This window comes from Pongo abelii, chromosome 4, assembly GCF_028885655.2.
Source record: "Pongo abelii isolate AG06213 chromosome 4, NHGRI_mPonAbe1-v2.0_pri, whole genome shotgun sequence".
In the NCBI taxonomy this organism is placed as follows: Eukaryota; Metazoa; Chordata; class Mammalia; order Primates; family Hominidae; genus Pongo; species Pongo abelii.
The window spans coordinates 38,727,422-38,751,733 of NC_071989.2; the positions used below are offsets into that span (position 1 = coordinate 38,727,422).

The 24,312-nt window shown below is 38.4% G+C and overlaps 1 protein-coding gene across 6 annotated transcripts in view; it reads right to left on the reverse strand.

The window, feature by feature from the left end:
* Nucleotides 1-747: 747 nt before the first annotated feature.
* Nucleotides 748-24,312, reverse strand: part of LIFR (LIF receptor subunit alpha) — an 83,306-nt gene continuing 59,741 nt past the window's right edge. For all 6 annotated transcript variants that reach the window (XM_054555500.2, XM_002815509.5, XM_009240659.4 and 3 more), the window contains 8 exons: nucleotides 22,290-22,503; nucleotides 19,520-19,699; nucleotides 16,080-16,181; nucleotides 14,951-15,118; nucleotides 11,598-11,759; nucleotides 10,560-10,653; nucleotides 8,363-8,441; nucleotides 748-7,991 (listed from right to left, as the gene is read on the reverse strand). In XM_054555500.2, the coding sequence (XP_054411475.1) occupies nucleotides 7,368-7,991; nucleotides 8,363-8,441; nucleotides 10,560-10,653; nucleotides 11,598-11,759; nucleotides 14,951-15,118; nucleotides 16,080-16,181; nucleotides 19,520-19,699; nucleotides 22,290-22,503 (1,623 nt within the window). In that variant the 3' untranslated portion in view covers nucleotides 748-7,367. The remainder of the gene's footprint in view (nucleotides 7,992-8,362; nucleotides 8,442-10,559; nucleotides 10,654-11,597; nucleotides 11,760-14,950; nucleotides 15,119-16,079; nucleotides 16,182-19,519; nucleotides 19,700-22,289; nucleotides 22,504-24,312) is intronic.

Below are 24,312 nucleotides of genomic sequence, written 5' to 3' on the forward strand. Positions count from 1 at the left end.
ACATCTCTATTTTCCCCCAATAATCTCATCATTCTTCTCTGATCCTTTTTAAAAGTTCCTGGGGTTGAGGGTGCTATACATCTTGACTCAAGAACTCACCATCTGGGAAACAAGTTATGCATTGAGAATCCCCAAAGAACAGGCCATATGTATGAACTTCCTAGCACTTAAATACTAACATGTTTTTCACAACTGAGTTGGTCTGCAGTTTCTTCTGGTTAAATCCAGGCCCATTCATGTTTCAATCCGGCTAAGTCTAGGCTATACATATGACTAAGGACTTAATTTCTCCATTTAAGAACATCTATTTAAGATCACTTTATACTTCAAAATTAGTGGTTTTGCTAAGTCTGTGACTGTATTTCCTAATAGGTTGAAATAAAATTTTGATACATTCTCAGAATCTTCAGGAATGTTTAAGCTATTTTCAGAGGACATAAACTAAAAACCATTACTTTAAAGACCAGTATTTATTATTTATTTGCTAATGTTGGATTCCCACTATTTGATTATTTTTATGCTAACTTCTCAGGTAAACAATAATGATTTAATGGACAGATGGATGTTACACCAATGGCACAGCAATGTATTCAAATGTTAAAAATACATCCATAGCGCTATGTGATTGCTTTACAACCACTGTATTTCTTATGGGATAGAACAAAAAAATACAACAACAAAGCAGATGCCACTTCTCCTAAGTGTGTAACATGGGGAAAAACCCAATAATGCCCAAGCCTGTCAGTGTAAGATGTAAGAAAATATATTTATTTTTTCCATGACAATACTATGATAAAATTGTTAAATACATGCATGTTTTAAAAACAGACATAAGTAACATCTTTAGAGTTAACAGCCAAGCATACTAGTTTTACATTTATGATGTTTTAGTAACAGATTACTTATTTTCTATGTTTTTGCTATAATCATGTTTTCCAAAAGATGCAGAAACTAAGTTCTGAAATTATACAATGATATAAAGTGTCCAAATTTCCCATTCTAACAGCAATTTAATATCCAAATTTTCACAAGGCAGGAAATGTTTCAGTTATCATCTAAGTGGAGTTGTTTTATTCCATATTACTCTCAGAATTCTGTGAATCAGACTGAATCACACACATGTACTTCATCTATAGTTTTCTTCCTGTATATGTGTGTATTGAAATGTTTCCTTATACGATTAAACATGATTTAGGTACACCACATCACAACTGTTTATTCACCTTAAAAAAAAAAGTCTGTAGTGGTAACATTTCAAGAAATGAAAAAGGGAACAGTTTGGGATCCCCAGTTTCTCCCTATCTTCTTTCAGCTACATTTACAAGCATTTGACCAAACAAAAATTAGTAAAGAGTTACTAGTATTTATAAAAAACTTAAAATATTTAACATATAATACTCACTTTAAAAAAACATTCATTCTACAAACCTTATAAAAGACAGAAACTTATATCTGTTCACAGTATGTGTAATTTGTAAACAGTAATTCACTATAATGCAATTTTGAAAGTAAAAAAAGGTAATTTCCTAGTGTTATAAGGACCTTGACTTATGGCCAGCTAATGAAAGAGAAGAAAACCTAACATTCTTATTAGGAAAGTTAAGTATTTTGAAATGATTTATTTTACCTTTCAACATACCTTTAAGGTGGTACTATCTTAAATCTAGGATGTCTATCTATCCAGGCCAATCTTTTGCAAGCAATTCTGAATTTAAATGTATTTAAGAAAAAGCCGTGCTCTTTTTTGAGAAAATAACAGGATAAAACAAATGCCAGGAAGGGCATCAATCACATAATACCTACACCTCCACAACAATGAAAGGTTTCTTTTTCGTGTTGTCTCCCGCTACTCACAATGTTATTCATATTTTTCCTAAATATTGTGTTGGAAGGAAATATTAAATAGAAGGAGACACTAGCTTATGATATATTAGACAATTTGGGGAAAAGTATTTGGAATCAAACTGGGAGAAGAATGTTTTACAAAAATTGTATGAAAACCATTATTCAGTGTTCTTTTCTATGAGCAATTGCAAAAACACTAACACTAATGTTAAACCTAACAGTTAACTTTTCCACGTTATAAATGAAAATTGTATTACCACCTAGAGATATTTTGATCTTTTAAATACACTACTGGAATGTTTAGGAAAATAGTTCAGAAGCTGAAAGTTACCCATTTAAAATGGAATAATTCTAAACGGAAGTACACTTTAAATGTATAAGGAAATTCAACAACTTAAGTGAACCATTCAAATCAGGTGTGCAAAGTATTTTAGACTTAAGTGCAACACATAGGATCTATGTTGTTAGCTTTTTTTGTTTTAAAGTTCTGACTGGCTACTGTAAAGGCAATCTTAGAAGATGCATGTAAATATAATATAAATCAACTTTCTTATCAATTAGACATTTTCCCCACTCACATCTCTTAGTTTTTAGGGTATTCAGTCCCAGCAACCAAAAAGAAAAATGTAAATTATATTTTGTTTCTGGTTAATGTTCAATCAGTTTTTCTTTTGTAAGAGCTTTTGATGTATTGTTTCTACGGTTCTTTAGGCACTTACACATAAAAACATTCAGAGGGTTTTCCCCTTAACATACAACTTTTAATTCTCATGAAAATGTTGCACAGTTAGAATTTGTCTTGCATAGGTAAATTCGGTTTATAACATGGACTCTGATAATCCAAATACTAACATTCCTAATATAGGGAAAAATAAGCACCATTCATGGCTAAAAATAATAGAATCCTGTCATAACCCAATATCATTAATTATAAGGATCTGGATATATTCTAGACCAAATCACACTCCCTGAAACATTACCATGTACAATAAAGCCTGAAATAGCCAACTAATTGAATGTTATTCTTAATCCTTTACATTGGCACTAAAAATAGTTCATCTGTAATAAACATGAATATGACCATGTAATAATTAACAGCACTAATTGAAAAGGAATAAAAAAATCTAACCACCATAGCAAAATAAGGGGTTTAAGTATTATTAATAGCCCTGGTACATAATCCATAAAGATAAAAATGAACCAAATTCAAGCCAAGTAATTTCCAATGATATTCTAAGGCTAAGTCTAAAAGATGAATGTTCTGTAACTTTGGCCATAAATCATTTTCTTCTATGAAAATTTTCTTCTAGAATAAATAAGATGGGCATGACAGCATGAAACTTCATTTCAGCAGGAAATAAAGACTTGAATGCTTTCAAGAAATAGTTTATCAAGAGAATGAGTTCTCAATCAGTTAACCTCACACACGGACACACTGTTGGGCAGAACACACGCTGGCTGGTACAAACATGCCCCAGTTGCACACCCATCAAAGAAGAAGAAATTATGAACACTTAAAATTATGGAGAAATAAGGTATCTAGTGATATACAGGCATAAGTCCTTCCTCAGTTTTCACTCAAACTGTGGAGTCACTTCCAAAGTAGATTTGAATCTTTGAGTCAATAGTCTCAGATCTACACAAGCTAGATTTTGGTGTGTATCACCCTTCAGGAAAATTCTGTTGAATCTGTGACACTCTGGGATAGGACTCAGTCAAGAAAATTAGTTACTGAGCTTTCACGATGTGCCTAGTCTTTGCAGCTAATAATCCCACATTTTACTCTGAGATGCCCAATTTTACGCTTTCAAAATAAGAAAAAAGGCATTTCATAAAATGCACACAAATTTTAACATAATTCAAAATAGAGAATAGCAAAAATAACCTTAGAGCAAACAAAAAATTTTATCAGATTATATACCTGAGCAATAGAAAACTTTGAGATAACATTTTAAAAATATTGACATGTTAAGGAGTATTTTACTTCCAAAATACCATAAAATTGATTTTAAATTCCCTTTGGAAGAAAACATCCCCTAGTCTCCTTCACTAAATTACAAATAATTACCCAAATACAAAAAGGACTTGTAAAGTTCGTTAAATATGGACGGCATGAAGACAATTAAGAAACTACAGGACTTATTTCCAACAAGAATACAATATGCATGAAGTTTTGAAAATGTGACTTTTTACCACAGTTTCTGAGAGTGTAATAGTACTAAATGTTCTAAATGTAATCTTTCAGATCCATGAGCCGTGAAAGTAATGCTGGTTTGGAAAATGAGGTTGATACTTCCTCTCTTAAACTTCTCAATGAATGGCTGCTTCTGTTTCTAAGCTGCAAGAACAAAGCACCTCTATCACATAAGCACATAAACAAACTCAACTATCCAGATACTCAGGGCCACAATCTCAAATCCAGGGCTGTACAAATTCAACAAACTGATGACCCAGATTGCATACATGTGCTAATCTATGCAATATATGATTCACAAGGTTCATCTAATGTTAAAAGTCTAGCTAAGTCTTTAATAATTTAATATTAAAGTATTACTTATTTAAAATGGTCACTCATAAAAGAAATGTAGTCATAATGAGCCCCATAATGATCTCCATTCCTCGCAAGGGAAGCTTGATTTGAAACTGGCTTGTAAGTGAATTGACTTTTAAGAGAGGTAAAAATGTGTCTTACATGAATTACTATCCCACAGATATGATGGAACATAATGCTAGTTTGACAATTAGATTTTTCTAACCAATGACTGGGCTTTCACTGAGGAAAAGAGGGATTTCCCAATTATTTTCCCAGTCAGTAAGGGCTGGAGAGAACACATCTAGCCTCTGCTTCTAACTAGTCCTTAATTGTCACTTCCAAGGGAGAAGCCACAAATCTAACTGGACAGAGCACAATCAGTATGAGACCACCTTGTAAATGGAGGCATGCAACCTTCATTGACGAACAGCGCACATTTACCAGTGTCTCAGACAACTGAACATGTGACCAATCTCCTTCCCACTTCCCTCCCCTCTTCCCGTGTTGTTACTCTCCCTACACACACAGGTTGGGGGGAGTAGAGGTAATATCCTGGGATCTGCACAAGGGTCTAGCTGTCTTCAATTCAATGAGGAAAAAGAAGGAAAACCGCTTTGGCCCCAGACATAAACCACATTCTTTTAAGCACACAGTAACTTATAAGGAGCCTGCCCAGACTTAACAGTGTTACTCTGCTTCTCATTAAGCTAGTGATCCTCGTGTATGAAACTCCAAAAGTAGGGGAAAGGTGAGTGATATTCTGCACTTTTTTCATACAGAAAAAACAGTGAAGTCTTGGATAGAATGAAAGGACTTAAGAGCCCCAGTGATATTCATCATTAGCCAAACAAATGAGTCGTTATATAGGTTAGAAAGGGCCCTGGATCCAGATGGTCACAGTTGAAATGCATATATATTGACAGACAGAGATCAAACAATCTCTTCTGGCCTTTTCTCGTTATCTCAGGTTAGCGTCGTTTAGAGCAATAAACTTTTACTGTAGCCACACTTATCCTTGTCCTGGAGAGATAAAGTACGGGATTGATACATTTCAACAGGGAACAAGGCAGGAGTTGAGGGCAAGCAGACCATACTAACAGCAAGCTTTGGCAGGGAGAGAAGGCAGCCCCAGGTCTGATGTCTGGGGTGGAAGCTAAGGGAAGGAGCAAAAGAGGATACAAAGGAAGACAAGAGAACACTATTTAGCGACGGCTCTGACTGGATATATTTTTCATTACTGAACATTTCTATGAACTATTATATAGTTTTAATATACTATGTATGTACAAAATGAATTGTATTTCATTCCAAATTCCACAGATCATAAAGCTCAGAAATTTAGCTGAATCCTAGCAGTTAAAATCAGGATTCATACACAGAGAACCTAAATAGATTTTGTTCCTTGTCACTCTGGCTTCTTTCCACAACATGGTTTTTAAAAAGATACAATATGAGCTTCAAAAAAAATTAATTGATCCATTATTTGCAAATACATTACAGAATCTCAGATGATAAAAAACAAACAACCAAAAAAACAAACAAAAAAGACATATCTTATTTGGACACTTAAAAATTTCAAGTACTTTTGCCTTAACTATGAAAAGGTAAAATACATAGGCAACCTGAGGGCAGGGAAAATACGAGATACACTTTTTAGTTTTTCCTTCTGCTTTCCCAAGAACCACAATCACTCCAGACATCGCTTATGAGAAACAAGGGTGGGCAGAGGATGCTGTGCTGAAGGCACTCAACTCTGCACAACTCACCAAGCAATTGCTGCACCTGCAACACACATATGCCCATGGATTCAGATCAGTTTATGACAGTTACTAAGAAACAGCCCTTGGGTAACTGTTCCTGTAAGACGCATTCTCTCTTTAGTTTTATATTTAAAAATGTGAGGACTGGATCAGATAATCTGGCATGATGAAAAGACTCATGAGCGGGAGGAACATCCACTAGAAGGTGTCAAAGATCACCACTGCCTGGGTAGCCAGGCTCAATGGCATGGTCTCCTCAGGAGGAACGAAATCCAATCAGAACTATACGGACAGCTAATGCTGCTAGATATTGCTTAGTAGTCATCTCACATAGTAAGTCACTGGAATTATATGCTTATGAATAATATTGAATTTGCTCATATAAAGCTGTCACTGTATCACAAAATAAAATGATTTAAAAAAAAACGTGGGTCTCTAGTCTTAGAAATGTAAATTTTAAATATTAGAGCAACCAACTGAAATAATGGAAGCATAAAAGCTAAAAAATAATGAAAAGGCTTGCAAAACCTATCACAGCAAGAAAACATAATTATGATTTGGGCTGGTCAGTGTCACACTTGTTTTCAAAGTTTGTACCCCTGAGACAACTGTTTGATAACCATTATACAGTAGGCACAGAAATCAGCATACTTTATCAAACAAAACACTAAATTGCTGTCACTACATTAAAAATTATATTAATTTTTGTGAATGCTGTGGATGGAGGAGAATAACCTTAGAAGTTTTAAAATCTGTGCTTGGTTTTCATCCTAGAAAGGAGTAAACGTCAGGCAAATAAACATCACCTGTTACTTGGACATTTTCTCCCTGGCCTGCAAATCCACTTGCAATTCCACCAAGTATACATGTGAGAAAACCACAAACAACAGAACAGAAAACAGTTGCGGCGGGATTTGTTTTACATGTACACACAAGTAGGTATTAGCCTTGAAATGCTTCTTGAAGGTAGAGTACATGAGAATTCTTTGGCTTGATCACAAAGAGCTCCAAATCTTGAGTTTTGTGGATTGAGGATTCTGAGTCACTATACTTTGGCTTTTAGACTACATTAAAAGCACATGAACACTTTTAGTGTAACTCAACATGTAGTGAAGTTCACCTCCTAACAATACTTCACAGGATCCCTCCAAGAATGCCCAGTGCTGATGTAGCAACACTAGCAATAAGAGCTTATTGAGATGGCCGACTGAAGTGACACGGTGACACTGTTAATCGTTTGGTTTGTTCTGAAAAAAGTTTGTAAAGGACCACCCTCCTCCATTAGATTTAGGAGAGTCTTCATCTTTAGGAGGAATCAAAAATTGTCGGGAATTAATGGAGCACGGACTTCCAAATGAGACAATCTCACTGTTGCTGTCTATGGATCTAGGAGAGTCTGGAGACACTAAATTCCATGTATTTACATTGGCCTGAGGTCTGTAACCCGCAGTTTTATCTAAGTCCTCTTCTGCAGTTATATCTTCCACAGTAGAATTAATGGGGAGGTGCATCTGTGGCTTATAGCCTGCCCCTCCTACAGGGTCATTTTCTTGTTCTTCTTCTGGTTTTGCTTGAGGCTGATACATCGACTGAACATCAATGTAAATGACCTGTGCAGTCCCTCCAGCTTCATCTGCGGCTGGGTTTGGTATTTCTTCCTCAATGATGGGTGGACAATAGGACACAACCACATGGTTTTCAGGCTCTGCATCAGAGCGATCTTCAGGACGCTCAGCTACTGGGGAAATTATTTCTGTATCTTCTATTTTAGGAAATGCTGATCGAGTTTCCAGAACCTCAACATTATTTGGGGTACAAGGATTCATTTCCAATGTTTTAAGAGCACTGCTTCCCTAGAAATAAATTTAAAAACAGTGATTAAAAATAGCACTAAATGCTATTGCAATGCTCCTCCTATAAAAAGGGACACTTTTTTCCCCAAATCTGCTTGTAAACAGGTGTCTCTACTACTCTGTATTTCACACTACAGCACAGTCACTTTTTTCTTCCATATCAGTATTTTCCTTGTTATTAATATTTGTGGGAGAAAAAAGAGCATGGTATAATTTAAAATTAATAATTTTAGAAACTGAGATGTTTTAAAGTATACAATTTTCCCAATACTTTTTACTTAAAATGACATTTGCATGTTAAAAACTTTTCACAAAAGATTAAAAAAAGAAGCCAGCACATCAAAGATAAATATAAGAAAATAAAAGATTACCTCACAGACACTCTTCTGAAACTGTAACGCTTTACAGTTTTCTGGATTTGGAATATCAGGGTAGAAGGTTTCTTTAATCCTTTAAATAAAAAATTATTACAGTAAATTTAATAGTTTTAAGATTATTAGATAATAAGTTAATAAATCATTAGGCTTATTTTGAAGTATTTATGAATCCTTTAATGCACATCTGGGATTAAAATGGAAGATCTTTAGTGTGATCATTCACTAGAGCTGTCTATACAATGCACTGAGAGGTTCCAACTTGAAAACCATAAACAGTAATTCCATTTCTAGAACTACAATACCCAAGTATCTCATGAAAATGGAAAGCAAGTAATTAAAATCGTGGCTGTGCCATCTAGTCCAAAGGATCTGGACTATGTAAGAACAGCTGTGATCCCATGGCACTGCTTTACCGAGGTGGTTAAAAAGGTGGTCATAAAGGTGATAACTACGTGTTGTGAGTACACTGCAGGCTGTGCTAAGAAAAAGGTTATTAATCTTGACCAAAAACTAAATGCAGCCAAAAATGAGATTTGCCTTTACCGAGGTGGTCATAAAGGTGATAGCCACGTGTCACGAGTACACTGCAGGCTGTGCTAAGAAAAAGGCTATTAATCTTGACCAAAAACTAAATGCAACCAAAAATGAGATTTGCTCAGTGTCCTATCATATTTTTATATGGATATTATACTAGAAAGAACTGTATTACTTGAAATTCCTACAGAAAAAATAACTTTGTTAATGTGAGTTTGAAACACTAACTTCTAAACTCCCTTCTTATTTTGTTTTTGTTTTTGTTTTTTTTTGGTACTTTAATAGTTGGGTTTTTTTTTTGTTTTTTGTTTTGAGACAGAGTCTTGCTCTGTTGCTAGGCTGGGGTGCAGTGGCACTATCTTGACTCACTGCAACCTCCAACTCCCTGGTTCAAGTGATTCTCCTGCCTCAGCCTCCTAGCCTCCTAAGTAGCTGGGATTACAGGCACGTGCCACTATGCCCAGCTAATTTTTTGTATTTTTAGTAGAGACAGGGTTTCACCATGTTGGCCAGGATGGTCTCGATCTCTTGACCTCGTGATCCGCCTGCCTTGGCCTCCCACAGTGCTGTGATCAGAGGCGTGAGCCACTGCACCCGGCCTAACAGTTGTTTTAAAAATATGACTTTTGCTAATGAGAATATGGTTACCAAAATAGACTATTCTATAATTCTGCAACTATTACTATTCTGATTTATAAGCCAGGATTGCTAACATATGTTCTCTTGTCATAAATGATGGCATTTTTAAGGTTGGTTAGGACTGGTCTAAGCATGAACGCAGCCACTGGCTCCATACCCAGCCAGGACAGCTCTTGCCAGGTGACCACGCACATGGCCCTCTCTCCCACAGAGCCCCCGCTGACCTCACCTCACCTCACCTCACGTCCCTCATTCCTGCTTCACCAGGCACACAGCTCCTCCCACTTTCTCTGAAGGTTTGACTCTTTCCAATTTCAGGGCCCTCAAAGAAATAATTCTGTCTGTAACATTCTTTTCCCTCTCCTTACCCTTTGGAACTCTCCCACACACCAGCTGTGACGGACCGTGGCCGACCAGCTCGCAGGATGTAGCCCCCTGCTGGTCTCCTCAGGGTACCTGGTTCAGTCTTCCTAGCACCCACTCACACTCTGCAAGCACACACTTGCTGGATGCCTATGGTTTACTGTCCCTTTTCCCACACTGTGCTTCAAGTCTGTAAGAGCCATGGCTTGTTTTGTGCACCACGATATGATATCCCCCTTCACATGGAAGAGGTCGTTCATATTTGTTGAATAAATGAGCAAATTATCAAAATGACCAGATTTTCTAAATAGGTCACCAGGGCAAGTGAGATCTTAATCATTAAATTATGCTTAATCTTGTAGATAGCTATTGCCATATTTCAGCCTATAAATATTTTTTATAATAGTAACTGCTATGACTTTAAATTATTAGGAAAAACAGTAGAAAAAATTTACACATTGACCCTATTAAGACCTTTAAATAATATGTCATGTTCTTGCTTAGTATTAAATCCAACATTAATTCTAATTAAAACCTTTTTTACTAACTTATTACAACAAAAAAGATACACTTATTTAATACGTAAACTAATCTTACAAATCTTATAATCATGCCCTTAAGAAGAAAACAGCAAGAGTAAATGCAGAACCATTACCATTCTCGTTTCCGATAGCAAAGGATACTTGTCACCACTCCAACAATGACAGCCACTGCCACTGGGATGAGAATGGCAATAATTAATCCCACAGCTGAAACGAGAGTATTGCAAATATTAAAATCACCATTGTTAGTGTGAAGTACAGAATAGATTTACGTTAGAAGGTATTTAGGTTGGTAGATTATTTAGGAAAAAAAATTAACTGCTGCACGGACACTGAAAAACTATTAAAATCTAACCTTCAGGTATTGTGATAATTTTTATACAAATACTTAAACTCTTCCAAGTAGGGTTTCTCAATCTTGATACTTTTGACATTTTAGGCCAGACAGATCTTCACTAGAGGATCGGGGAAGACAGTCCTGTGCACTACTGGAAGTTTAACAGCATCCGTGGCCTCTCACCGCTAGATACCAGTAGTATCCCCCAATTATGACAACCAAAAATGACACCAGACAGTGCCAAGTATCTCCTAGGTGACAAAATCACTCTCTGTTGAGAATCACTGCTTTAGAGAACCATATCCTCACGGCTCTTTAAGAGCTGTGTGTGAACTCCAACTCAGGGGTAGAGGATAAGCCCATGATCCAAGTGAAGTTCTTTACTGCAGAAAGATAGTCAAGGCCATCACTCTTCTCTCAGATTTGAGTGTTGTGCTTTACAAAAAATTTTTTTAAGAATATCTCCTTCACTTTTCCCTAGATATGTTAGAAATCACTTAACAGCTGGAGTAAAATATTTTTAAACGTTGACCGTTAGATAAATTCAATATGACTTTAGACCTCTAGACTTCAGATGTATCCCAAATTCATTAATTTCTTAGGTACTCATTTGGAAATAACTTCAAATAACTGACAAGAATAAACATGAAGTAATCTTACAGCTTTTTAACCCTTCCCTCTACCAGCCAAAAACTGCAACAAAATGTGAATGTTTTTTAGAAAGGGCGGGGAGGGGTTCCTACGTAAACCAAGAATCACTAGGAACACTATGCATGCAGGATGGAAAGCACCTCAACAGCAACCTGAAACTTACAATTTTCCTTTGTCACCACGTACATACTCTTCTCTGGGCCCACTCCACCATCTGTATAGGCTCGCAAGACCAGGTGGTAACTTGTTTTACCTTGAAGATCAGCAATTCTCAGTGTCTTCTGGGATATGTCAGTAATATTCTTAACCTTTATGTCAGAACGACCTATTTTTAAAATGAAGTATGTTAGCACTCATCTCTAACCCGTTTCAAATGCATGGTTACCCACACCTGTCTCACCAACTGCCCTTCTAAGTGGGTCTAGCTGCGGCCATCCCAGCTAAGGACTCTGGAGCTGCCACTACCTTGTTCAAGCTCTACCCCCACACCAGTCATTAGCTGTGTGATATGGGCCCGTTATTTAAACCACTCTCAAGTGGAGTTTTTCTACTGATGAAATAGAATATCATGACTTAAGCTGTTTGAAGTTTTCACACACATTCTCTAGCATAACGCCTGGCACACAGCAGGCAATCAATAAAAGTCCCATTTCTGCTACTAAAAGCATGAAAACCACCACAACCAAAACCCACTTAGGCTGAGCCTTCCTATGAGTGAGAGTGAAAGATGGGATGAAGCAAACATGCAGATCAATAGAGATGACTCCAAACCACTTAGAAAAAGGATCAGTGTGATGGGAACTCTCAAATGAGACTAGTGAGAAACCCTTTGGGTTATAACTTCAAAAGGAAGAGTGAGGAATCATTTGAACTACTATTTTATTTTTAAAAATTTAACCAGAATAATGCAGGATAATAGGTTAAAAAATTAAATAGTACTAAATGGTTACTAACAAAAAGTGACAGTTCTCTACCAGCTCCTCCCTTCGCCCACTACAACCACTGTAAAAGCCATGTAATCAGTTTCTTCGGGTATCTACCTCCATATTCCAAAGTAGCAAACTTAGAAAGATGTGACTTTTAACTATTAGACCTTATCTACACATACTTTATAAGGGCAGATAAAGATAGAGCTCTTTTACGCTACATCACCCTTTCCCCCACCACATCGTTCATGTAGAAACATCAGAACATTTGATGAATTCAGTGTTTGGATTACTATGATTATATAAATGTGAGTTACTGCTAAGACAAGTTGCTTGGTGCCATCATGTTTCCTTTCTTGTTTTCCCATTGTTACAACTGCTTTTTCCCTCATTTGCTTGATTTTCTATATACCAGTCAATAATTCTTCCCATATCCTCCAATGTACACTCAGTAAGATTTTCCATGTGGTCAACACAACAAAATCCCAGCTCCACATCTTCTCTGCCCTCCCCTCCACCCATCCCTTGCCTCCTGCAGTAGACTGGATGCCCTCCCCTCCACCCATCCCTTGCCTCCTGCACTAGACTGGATGCCCTCCCCTCCACCCATCCCTTGCCTCCTGCACTAGACTGGATGCCTTCAGGGCTGCGGCCCTCCTGGAGCTCCCTGCTCTCTCTCCCCTGTGGCTTCCTGGATCGGCCTCGCTTCATTTCCTCATTAGGATGCACTCTTCTAGTAGCTTCTCGAGAAAAGCAACATGGGGAAAGTAATATTTGCAGCCTCGCATGTACAAAATGTCTGCATTTCACTCTCACGTTGGTTGACAGACTGGTGGAGTATCGAGTTTTAGGTTGAAAATAATTTTCATTCAGTATTTTGAAGAGACTTCTGTGGTACCTTCTAGTATCTGGGGTGTTACTGGGCTGTCTGTTGCCATTATTATCCCTGATTCCTTGCACATGACCTGCTTGTCTCTGATCATTTCTTTACATGTTAGCTGCTTGGAAAATTCATAATGACATACCTTGGCATAGATCTTTTTTCTATTTATTTTGCTGTGTATTTAATGAATTCTTTGGCTCTATATACAGTAGTCCTCCATTTTCCTCAGAGAATAATTGTAACAATATACTGTAATAAAAATTATGTAAATATGGTCTCTCTCTTAAAGTATCTTATTGTACTGAACTCATCTATTTTCAGACTGCGTTTTGCCAGGGGTAACTGAAATGGCAGAAAGCGAAACCATGGAAAGTGAAACCGCGGAGAAAGGGATCTGCTTGTAGTTAGGCCCTTCAGTTCTAAGCAACGTTCTTCAATCGACCCCTCCGTTCAGACCAGATTGATCCTCACCACTCAGCCTCCAAGGCCTGGTCTGGCAGGTACTGGAGAAGTTCCTTCTCAACAATGCCTGACTGCCCACACAGATTTCACAATCCTCCACTCATTTAAGTCACCTGCCCCACTTCCACCCACAAATTTCTGAATCTTCATTTTCCTTGTCGTTTTGCCTCTTCTGTTCTCTCCTTGTGGCTTTATTAGAATTTGGGGGGGTTTCCCCTTCTTTATGCTAACTTTAGTGACCAATCTACTATGTCTCACTGGAAATCCAGATGCTAGAATTTTAACTGATTCAAGTGTAAAATTTCCAAGCATGTGAGGCAAGTCACACTAGACTCTGGATGTTTGTGGAATTTGATACTTAGGATGTCCCTCATTCACCAGCAATCATGAAGGTTCAGGAAATGCAGAACTTGGGGACCGATGGGGAGGCACACACTTCCTGCAGGTGCTCTGGGGAGTGACTGAGACAGTGCCCGACCAGCACTGCTATACTGTGGTGGAGTTCTCTATTTCTCAGGCAGGCATTAAATAATTAAAATGTTTTCTTTCTGAGGAGAGGTCATCCAAGGAAATGAAAGCTCTCAAACTGAAAAGATGATATGCTTGTGTTATGCAGCTATGAATAAGAAACATCTGATTCTCGGCAGAAATATAATGAAAGGAAAAGCCAGAAATCTGTACAATTTTGTATTTGTAAATCTGAGAATTCTCTAAAGTCTTTGGATGTACACTTGCCAATTTCCAAGGATTGTATGTACTTTTTAATACAGCCCCAATCAAGTCAATTAAGTTTTCCAGCTTATCAAGGACATAGCTAAGACGCTAATAGGCCAATGGTTTTTTGTCAAATTACAACTGAGGATCTGAAGCTAACTCTTTGGATTCCTGAGTTTTTCTCCTCCACTGTTCTAAGTACAAGATTTCTTTTTGGAAGTAAACTTCATGAGATGCCCTGTTATGAATTATGTATGGGTCTAATAAGAGATGGTTTCTGTCCTATGAGGCTTATAATCAACGGCTTCAGAATAAATGATTTAAATGATTTCTGAAAGACTATACATGTCATTTATTGCATACTAAAATCTTAAAACTCTTATATGCATAGAATTATTGCCTTTTCATTTCTCTTTCAGATGGTTTTGAAAACCAGTACTAAACTACTGAGCAGGACTTTCCCTATTTTTTCTGTTGTGGTTAATGAGAAACTTCTAAGAAACACTATCCTCATGCTATCAATTTACTTACCTGATTCTAAAACCCTCATCTTAGATGTGTCTCTTTCTCCTTTTCCAAAGTAAAACAAATATCCTCTTAAAAAGCCTCTAAGTTCTTCCACAGGAATGTCTTCCCATTTTACTAATATTGAATCTGCAGAAGTATCCTCAACAGTAAAATTTGGTGCAACAATGGGAGCTGTAAAAGGAAAAAGTCAATTGCTAAAGGGGACTGTATGAATACAGAGTAATACAGTAATGTTTCCTGAGCTTTCTAGCCTCAAAAATAATTCAAGTTGGAATTAAAACTTTATTTAATCATAAACTTTCAGAGAGAGATGATCACAAACGCTTTTTTTGTGAAGCTTACATACTAATAACCATAGACAAAAATATTTTTAGGAACAAAGGTAGAACTTACAATATCACTTTTAGACAAAACACATACCTAGGGAAGCAATCTACGCAAAATCTTTCAGTGGCTATTCAGATAGACTTCATTTGTATTTCCCATCTTTATTGATAGTCCTGAAGAAGTTAATAGTTTTTAAAACTTGTAAAACTACCAATTAAATATTTTGACATCCAAGTTCAGATTTAATTTTCTTGAGGACAAGAGTAAAATTGTGGAATATAAACATTCAACAAATGATTTCAGAGTAAGCAGGCCCAGTGCAGTGGCTGATGCCTGTAACCCCAGCACTTTAGGAGGCCGAGGTGGGAGGATCGTTTGAGCCCAGGAATTTGAGACCAGCCTGGGAAACATAGTGAAACCTCATCTCTACAAAAAAAAAAAAAAAAAAAAAATTAGCTGAGCATGGTGGCATTCACCTGTAGTCCCAGCTACCCAGGAGGCTGAGGGAGGAGGATCACCTGAGCCCAGGAGGTTGAGGCTGAAGTGAGCCATGATCTCGCCACTGCACTCCAGCCTGGGTGACAGAGTAAGACCCTCTCTCAAAAAAAAAAAAAAAAAAAAAAAGGAAAAAGAGGAGGAGGAGAAGGAGAAAAAAGTACTAATCAAATACTTTTTAATTTATCAAATTATTTTACCTTCCTTGAATTAAACATCTTATTTTTAGAATTCAATCATACCATTGTTGCCAATTTATAATTTCTCATGTTACCTTGAGCTCTTAAAAATAAGTACCCATTTAACTTACCCAATTCTTCTATATATCCAATCATGGAGCGTAATAATTGATATCCTTGATTTCTGCATCCATACAGGAAAAAATGGTATCTTACACCTGGTCGAAACTGATCTATAGGATGAACACATCAGCAAACTTTCATAAATATATTACTATGAATATCTATTTTAGAAACATCAAATTTATAACATACTCTAAAATTTCCAAAGCTAATTTTAAAGATGTTTTCTTATTAAAAAATACATACGTATTTTAAAGACTAGTAAATATTCAAATGAAAACTGACTAAACAAAAATTAAATTTACTTCTATTTTAACAAAAAGTTTAGTAATATAAGATGGGATTGCATTGAAGAGAACAACGATGATTTAAGGCTTACATTTTGTTCCTTTTTCCAGGAAGAAATCATCATTGCTTGATTTTTTTTTTTTTTTTCTTTGACAGAGTCTTGCCTTGTCGCCCAGGCTGGAGTGCAGGGTCGTGATCTTAGCTCACTGCAACTTCCGCCTCCCAGGTTCAAGTGATTCTCCTGCCTCAGCCTCCCGAGTAGCTGGGATTACAGGTGCCCGCCACTGCACCTGGCTAATTTTTGTATTTTTAGTAGAGAAAGGGTTTCGCCATCTTGGCCAGGTTGGTCTCAAACTCCTGACCTCGTGACCCACCCACCTTGGCCTCCCAAAGTGCTGGCAACTGCTTGATTTTAATGAACAAAATGTAAGTCTAAATCAGCTTCCTGGGTCAGCTCACTAAGCCATTCATTCGAGGTCCACATCATGCCTCTATAAATCCCTTCCTTACCTAGTGTTATTTCTGAGTTGGAAAAAGCAAACAAATCCACTGCTCTCTCCTCTAGTTCCAACAAGCAGAATTAAAAGTTGCACTCTGCCTTGAAGCTTTAGTGTTAAAGGAACTGGGTCTTAGAGTTTGTTCCTCTTCATAACATCACCATTAAGTGTCCTTGGGTGAGTTAACTCCACAAGATACAGAAATACTTTGAATTAACTCCACAGGACATAGAGGTACTTCCAATTGAAGTACCTTAACTTAAATTCAAAAGGTTGCTTTTAAATGTCTCCTGAATACAATGCAATGTGTGCAATGTGAGCAACACAGACATGCACAAAACAAAATGTCAAGCATGGAGACATTTGCAGAGTGGTGGGGAAGACAGACGAACAAGGGTAACCATAACAGTGTGTTATATTAGAGGTATGTATCAGATGCCATGGAATCTTAAGTGAGGGGCCAAATGAGTCTAAAAAGATCAGAAATAGCTACCATAAGGGCCATCTCAATAAGGCCTTGAAGGGCAATTAGATGCTCATCAGTGGTGGTCGAGAAAGAAGATAATGCCGGGGGACACGGAGGGGGGGGATTGGCAGCATATGGCATTGCATTTAATTTGCAGAATGCAATTATTCTGGTGTGGTTAAAGCATTAGTTCTCCAATCAAGTGCCCATAAAATACCAGTGGCCTGCAGGCTCCAATGTGAGACAGTAGTCAACTTCTAAAATCATACAAACCAAGAAAAACTGAATCAACTTGTCTAAAATGTTAACTTTTCTTCTTGCAATGATTTTCCTTAAACGTTTGTTATGTGCTGGCACGTCCTAAGTACGTAGTAATACAACTCAAGCTCAGCCAACTGTGTTTAGTTTTGTAACATTTTTCTTTGGAGAAAGGTATGCTTGAAGTTATGATTTTATACTGCATGTACATCTGTAAATCTGTACCTCTTTTTATGTTAAAATTATTTATTAACAATATTTTATAGGGCTCTGACACTTAAAAAAAGAGGCTGAGAAGGTTAGAGCATTAGGAATGTGCTAAGGTCAAAAAAGAGAGCAGACAGCTTAATGAGTAGAGAACGGGATGAGAGAGGAATAAAAGGTGTGCCTACTATGTGCCACTTGCTGTTCCAGAAGCTCAACAGTAAATAAAAGACAATATTCCCAGCCTCTTGAAGCTCTGAATAACTCTGAATTTGAACCCAGGTTCTATCACATACTAATTTTGTGACCTTGGAAAAGACACCTAACTTCTCTGAGTTTTTGTTTTCTCAAGCTTTGTGTCTTTGTTCAATTGAGTTGGCACAGAAAGGTCTCTTCCCACAATCATCACAGGGCAGGTGCTCCATATCCTGCAGGTCTCAGCTAAAACTTAAATGGGTAGATACTCCATTTATATCTACTCCAGCCTACCCCAGTCCATCCTGATTATTCTAAAACCCCAGGTGAGAAAGGACAGACTGGAATCGTGTAAGGCTCATTCAGCAACATGGGAGGGGATGCAAGGGAAGATGCAGGAAAGAGAAGGGTAGCATGTGGCTGGGCCCTTGTTAAGGGCAGTGCACTGGAAGAAAGGATAAAGGGAACAACTCAGGAAGATCATTACCACTTCAGCCAATTATACATGTGGAGGAGTTTGGCTGTATTCCAAGTAGAACTGGAAAATAATCTGAACTCATACATGATAATCCAATGAATGGGACCCATCCTCATCATCTGAGAGAGAAAGAGTAAGCAAGTAGAAAGTGTTCCCTGAGAGAGAGGTAAGGAGCAGGCTGCTTGCTCTTCTGCACTTCCCTAACATGCGAGGGAGGCAGGAGACAGGAATGAATGATCACGAAGCATCACTACTGACAGGCTACAGGGTCCAGAAATCCCACGGGGACAGGCAGGATACACTCCCATCGTGCCAGGAAAAAAACGATGATATTGGAGAGAGGGCTCTAATTCCTAAGGACAAGGCTGGATTAGCCTGTAGGTTGTTAAACACTCCTCTGTGGAAAAACTTCTCAGGCTGCATCCCATCGAGGGCCACTCACCTGCAGCTCACAGGCTCCTGAGCATCAGGCTCATGGAACGCAAGGCCTCCCACCCACACCGCGCTCAGTCCAGCCGATGCCCCCTTGCCCTGCATCAGGGAAAGTGGTAAGGGGTTCATGGCCTTTGTGCTCAGTCTCTCCCTAACCTCGGTAACCTGGGCCCTGGGCAAACAAGGCAAAGGCCCTTGTGTGAGATCAGGCTACAGTTCTGTAGTTTTCTTTTTTCATGAACATTTATTTATCCATGTTGCTAAATTTTCCACATAATTTTTAATGTTACTTAACATTCCATTTTATAGGTGTACCATCATTTACTCATTCCCTTATTTGCTATTTGGGTTTTTAATTTTTCACAATTATCAATAATACTGTCGTGAACATTCTTAGATTAAATCTGTGTTGTTCTCTGATTATTTCTAAGAATAAATTTCTAGACGAGTAATTACCAGATCAAAGGGTTTGGATCCTTCCACGTGCTGCCACAACTACCCTCCCAGGAAAATCAAACCTATTTATACCCACCCAGCAGTAAAGAGAATCACTTCACTGCACCCAGTCTTACGTGTTGTCTTTTAAAAATATTTTGTAGAACTTAATTGAGAGACACTAATTCATCTTACCAGATTCTATTACAGTTTCAGTGCTGTTTGAGGGAACTTTTCTCCAGTCCATAAGGCATGGTTCCGACCGAGACGAGTTACACCACTTAATGACGTAGTCGCAAGTCACGTTGGGGTCGTAATGCCAGGTGAGGAGAATCCCCTTTCCCATCCCAACAACTTGTTCTATTTTGAGATCATCTTGAATAAGAAAGGAGGATATTTTACTGGCATTAAAAACAATAATATGAGGCAAACCTCATAAAAATGGACATGAGTTAGAAAAATCACTTCACTGCAAAGAAATTATAAAATAGTGCTCAAACTAGATAAACCTTTAGCAAAGATTAGAAGTGTTGCTCTGTTATTTTTATTTTAACAACTGTAGCACTTACCTGTATATATAGATTAACATAGCAGCTGAAAGAAAGTGATTTTTAAAAAGCGCCTAGGATCAGGTAGTGACATACTGGGGCTAGGACATCAAGATCAGGGCCCAGGAAGGACGCAGCTAAGGACACTGGCTGGGACAGGGCGGGAGACGGGAGACTGGGGAGGGGACAGTGGACAGTCTGAAGCCCTCTTCTCACCACTCACTATGAATGTGTGCAGAGAACAGGCAGGGCCCAGCACAGTGTGCAGAGTAGGCACACAACAAACTTGTGGAAGCAGCAGATGAACTAGCCCCCTCTCTTTCTTTCAAGGAAGACTGCAGCCCCAGAGCTGGGCTTAAGGGGTTGTCTGGCTGATCAGGGGTAGGGTGGGGGCAAGGGAGAAAGCTGTGGAGACACCCAGAGGCTATGAGGTGGGATGGCCAGTGTGGGCACCGAGATGGAGAAGCCTGCAGAGCGTCCTAGGAGACACCAAGGGGCAAGGAGCAAAGACTGAGGGCAGAAGACAGGAGCAGAGGCCCTGGCAAGGTTTTGTTTCCCTGTCTTGCCAGATCTTGGCCTAGGTAAGAAGTGGAACCCCGGGCTGGGGGTGAAGAATTGGGGTGGGAGATAGGGCAGCGTGGTCAAAAGGGAGAAGAAAATTTCCCACTGTAACAGGAGAAAAGAAGTAGATTTTATAACTGATTTGTATTTAAGGGTTCAGTAAAAACAAACATAGAAAGGTTTTTGGTTATTTCTAAGAATAAATTTTTAGACAAGTAATTGTCTCAGGAGCCAGATGCTCAGGAGCCTGCTAACTGCAGGTGAGCGGCCCTTGACGGGATGCGGCCATGGCAGAGTACTTAATCACCCACAGGCTACAGAGAGGGTTCAGTAAAACCAACACAGACATTACCCACTGTAACAGGAGAAAGTAAGTAATAGCTATAACTGATTTATATTTAAGGGTTCAGTAAAAACAAACACGGAAAAGTTTTTTGAACAAAATGTACATTCATAAAGCAACTACTACTAAACGCAAGACAACAATTTGGCTTAGAATAGAGAACACTTCGGACATAACTGCTTTTTTTGTTCAACGTGATTAAAAAGCCACAGTGTAAACCTGAGTTGAGGCTGCAGAGCCTCCCTCCACTCGGGAAATCCTCAAGGAATGAGGATTTGTTCTGGGGCTTCAGAAAGTGTCTGAAAGCTGATGACAAAATTGCTAGTTCTGTAAATTACCATTTTCTAAGGGATACACATAAAAGGTAGGATTATGTTTCCTGACTTAAAAGACAACATAGCTATTGCCTAGCATTGTGAGAGCAATGAAATATATAATCTAAATCAGTATGTTATCTTCTTATGGATGTTCACATCTGTCTCCTTCATTTTTTATTTTGTTATTTTTGCCAGGCCAAAACGAAGAAGCCATTATTAAGCCCCACCTCCTGGCACCTGCCACAACCCCTGGGCATCTCCAGCAGCACTGCTGCCTGGGGTTTGTATCTCTGAAATGCACTTTGTTTTTCCCCTTCCTTCCTCCTAATTCTCCTATGGCTGACTCAAAGAGAACACAGAAGCAGTCAAGTAACAATAAGAAACAGCCTCAAACTGGAGTTGGAAAGCTACTTAGAGGACCCTAACTGGACCAATTTTTCTTCCTCTAGGAGCTGTGGTTATGGAAAGGTGCTCCCACATAGGGGCGAGAGAGCAAAGGTGGGTAGGCAGAAAATGACTGGAGCACAGAGGTCAGTGGAAGAAGAGGTAGAAGTGGCCGTTTAAAGCTCATAACTCTCAAAGGTGTCAAGGTAGAAGCTGGGAAGAATGTACTAATCACTGGACATCTGTAAAATTTAAAGAAAGGCACTAAATTTTAAAAATTACACCACAGTTGTTTTTCTAAAGCCTGTATTGAAGATCTAATTTATACCTTAAGAAGACTTATTTTAATCAATAAAGAATTTCTATTAATAAGGAATTTCTTATCAAAAAAGGTGCTAATTAAAACAAGCGTTTTTTTCTCCTGCCCAACAATTTGCAAAACAGCCTAGCTGACCTAAAATAAACTTTCCTAGTCTTGGGGAAGTGTCTTGGAGAAGTGTCTGAATGTCATTTGAATAAACTGTTAAAATATTTCTTCCTAAAAGTACTATCCACCACTGTACCTCTCCAATATTATCCACTATAGTTACTGAGTACAGTAATGATTGTATCCATCAGTGCACATGCTCCAAGTCAATACTAATGACTTCTTTCTCAATGAACTGTAGACATCAATCTGCTCATTCTGCCTTCTATGTCAGCAGCAACAAGGTATACGAGAAGAATGCTGACATGACAAAAGAGCAAGTAACATCAGACATTTTTCACTTTAGTTTCCCGTTCTTATATACTAAATCATCTCAAACACTCACCATTTGGAATTTCCATGCTCGCTATTTTGGAAGGTGGTGATGAGCCCACAGAATTTTTAGCCACCACGCTGATGATGTAGTCACTCTTATCAAGTCGTATCTCTGCTTTGTGCTGAGGATCAGGGATTTCAGAAAGGGACTGTGTTTCCTCATCTGATGAACATGATACATTGTAGGAAAGTATTTTTCCATTAGCTTCATTAATGGGTAAAGGCTATGAAAAACAGACAAATTGTTATAAAAACCTGCAAAACGTGACTGTGACTAGGCAAGGTAATTGGGTTTAAACTGGACGCTATATTAACAATAACAAGGTTGGCCAGGCGTGGTGACTCACGCTTATAATTCCAGCACTTAGAGAGGCCGAGGCAGGTGGATCACTTGAAGTCAGGAGTTCGAGACCAGCCTGGCCAACACGGTGAAACCCTGTCTCTCCCAAAAAATACGAAAATTAACCAGGTGTGGTGGTGAGCGCCTGTAATCCCAGCTACTTGGGAGGCTGAGGCAGGACAATCACTTGAACCCAGGAGGTGAAGGCTGCAGTGAGCCAAGATCATGCCACTGTACTCCAGTCTGGGCAACACAGCGAGACTCCAACTCGAAAACAAAAAACAACTAGTTACAAGGTAATATCAGAAAAGATGAAGCTGGCCAAGTGCGCCAATAATCCCAGCACTTTGGGAGGCCGAGGCAGGTGGATCATGAGGTCAGGAGTTCGAGACCAGCCTGACAAACATGATGAAACCCTGTCTCTACTAAAAATATAAAACTTAGGCAGGCATGGTGGCGCCTCAGGAGGCTGAGGCAGGAGAATCACTTCAACCTGGGAGGTGGAGGTTGCAGTGAGTTGTGATCGTGCCACTGCACTCCAGACTGGCTGAAAGAGCGAGACTCCGTCTCAACAACAACAACAAAAATGAATCTCTCAACAGTGTGAAACACAGATTTAAAACCCACTGGGAGCAGGGTAAATCAGGAAAGAGACACTGAAGAAAAACTATACTTGCTATAAGCGATAAGAGTACACAAAAATTTAAAAATTAAGTGAATAAAAAACAACATTTATCTCCACATTTTTCAGGAGCAAAACTTTTAAAACTATCCAGAAGCACTGCTCTACTTAGTAACAAACAAAACATTTTAAAAAATAGCATCATGGGTTTTTTTCTAAACATTTGTTTTCTCATTTTAAAGTATTACATGCCCACTACAGAAAATTTGGAAAATATATAGAAGTTGAAACAAGTAAAAATCTCCCATATTCCCACCTCTTAAGTATTCTTTCATTTTAATATTTCTTTCAAGTTGTTTTTCTAGGTATAGATTTTTTATTAACATTGTTTTAATCATATTACACCATTTTACTTTTTACTTTTCCATAATATACACTAATATATGCTTGTCCATAATACAGCTATATACATTTTCATGGTTTTATGTCTCAGGTAGCATGTTTACCAGTGTACTTGAATATCCCTTAAATAAATGAAATTTAAGTTGTCCCTAATTTTTCACAATACTAAAACAAATATTTTGGTGAACTTTTTTGTGCCACTTTTTTCTTTTTCATAGAAATTTTTAATATGAATTTCTAAAAGTGAACTTACTGTATAAAAAGAAATGAACATTCAAACCTCTTCATTTATACTGAACTGCTTTTCACAACAACTGCCTTAATTTATACACCAATGTATGCGGCTCTCTGGTTGAGACTGAGGATGATGTTAATACTGCTAAAACACTCCGCTCCAGCAGAGGTCTCTGTGATGCTCCAAATGGCCTGCTCTAAGGGGCAGGCTTTAGTCCTGAGACTTATGGGCTTCCTGGGATACTCCAGACCACAGACTGTTTGAAATGTCCTCCTCCCCCAGCTTCTCTATTTTCCTTGTTGTTTCTGTCCCTCTAAACCTTCCCCATCTCCTCTGCTGGTTCCTCCTCTGCCCGTTCCTCCTCCTCTGCTGGTTCTATGCATGCTGCTGTCACCTGGGCTCCATCCCTGGCCCACTTTTCACCTTGCATCTCC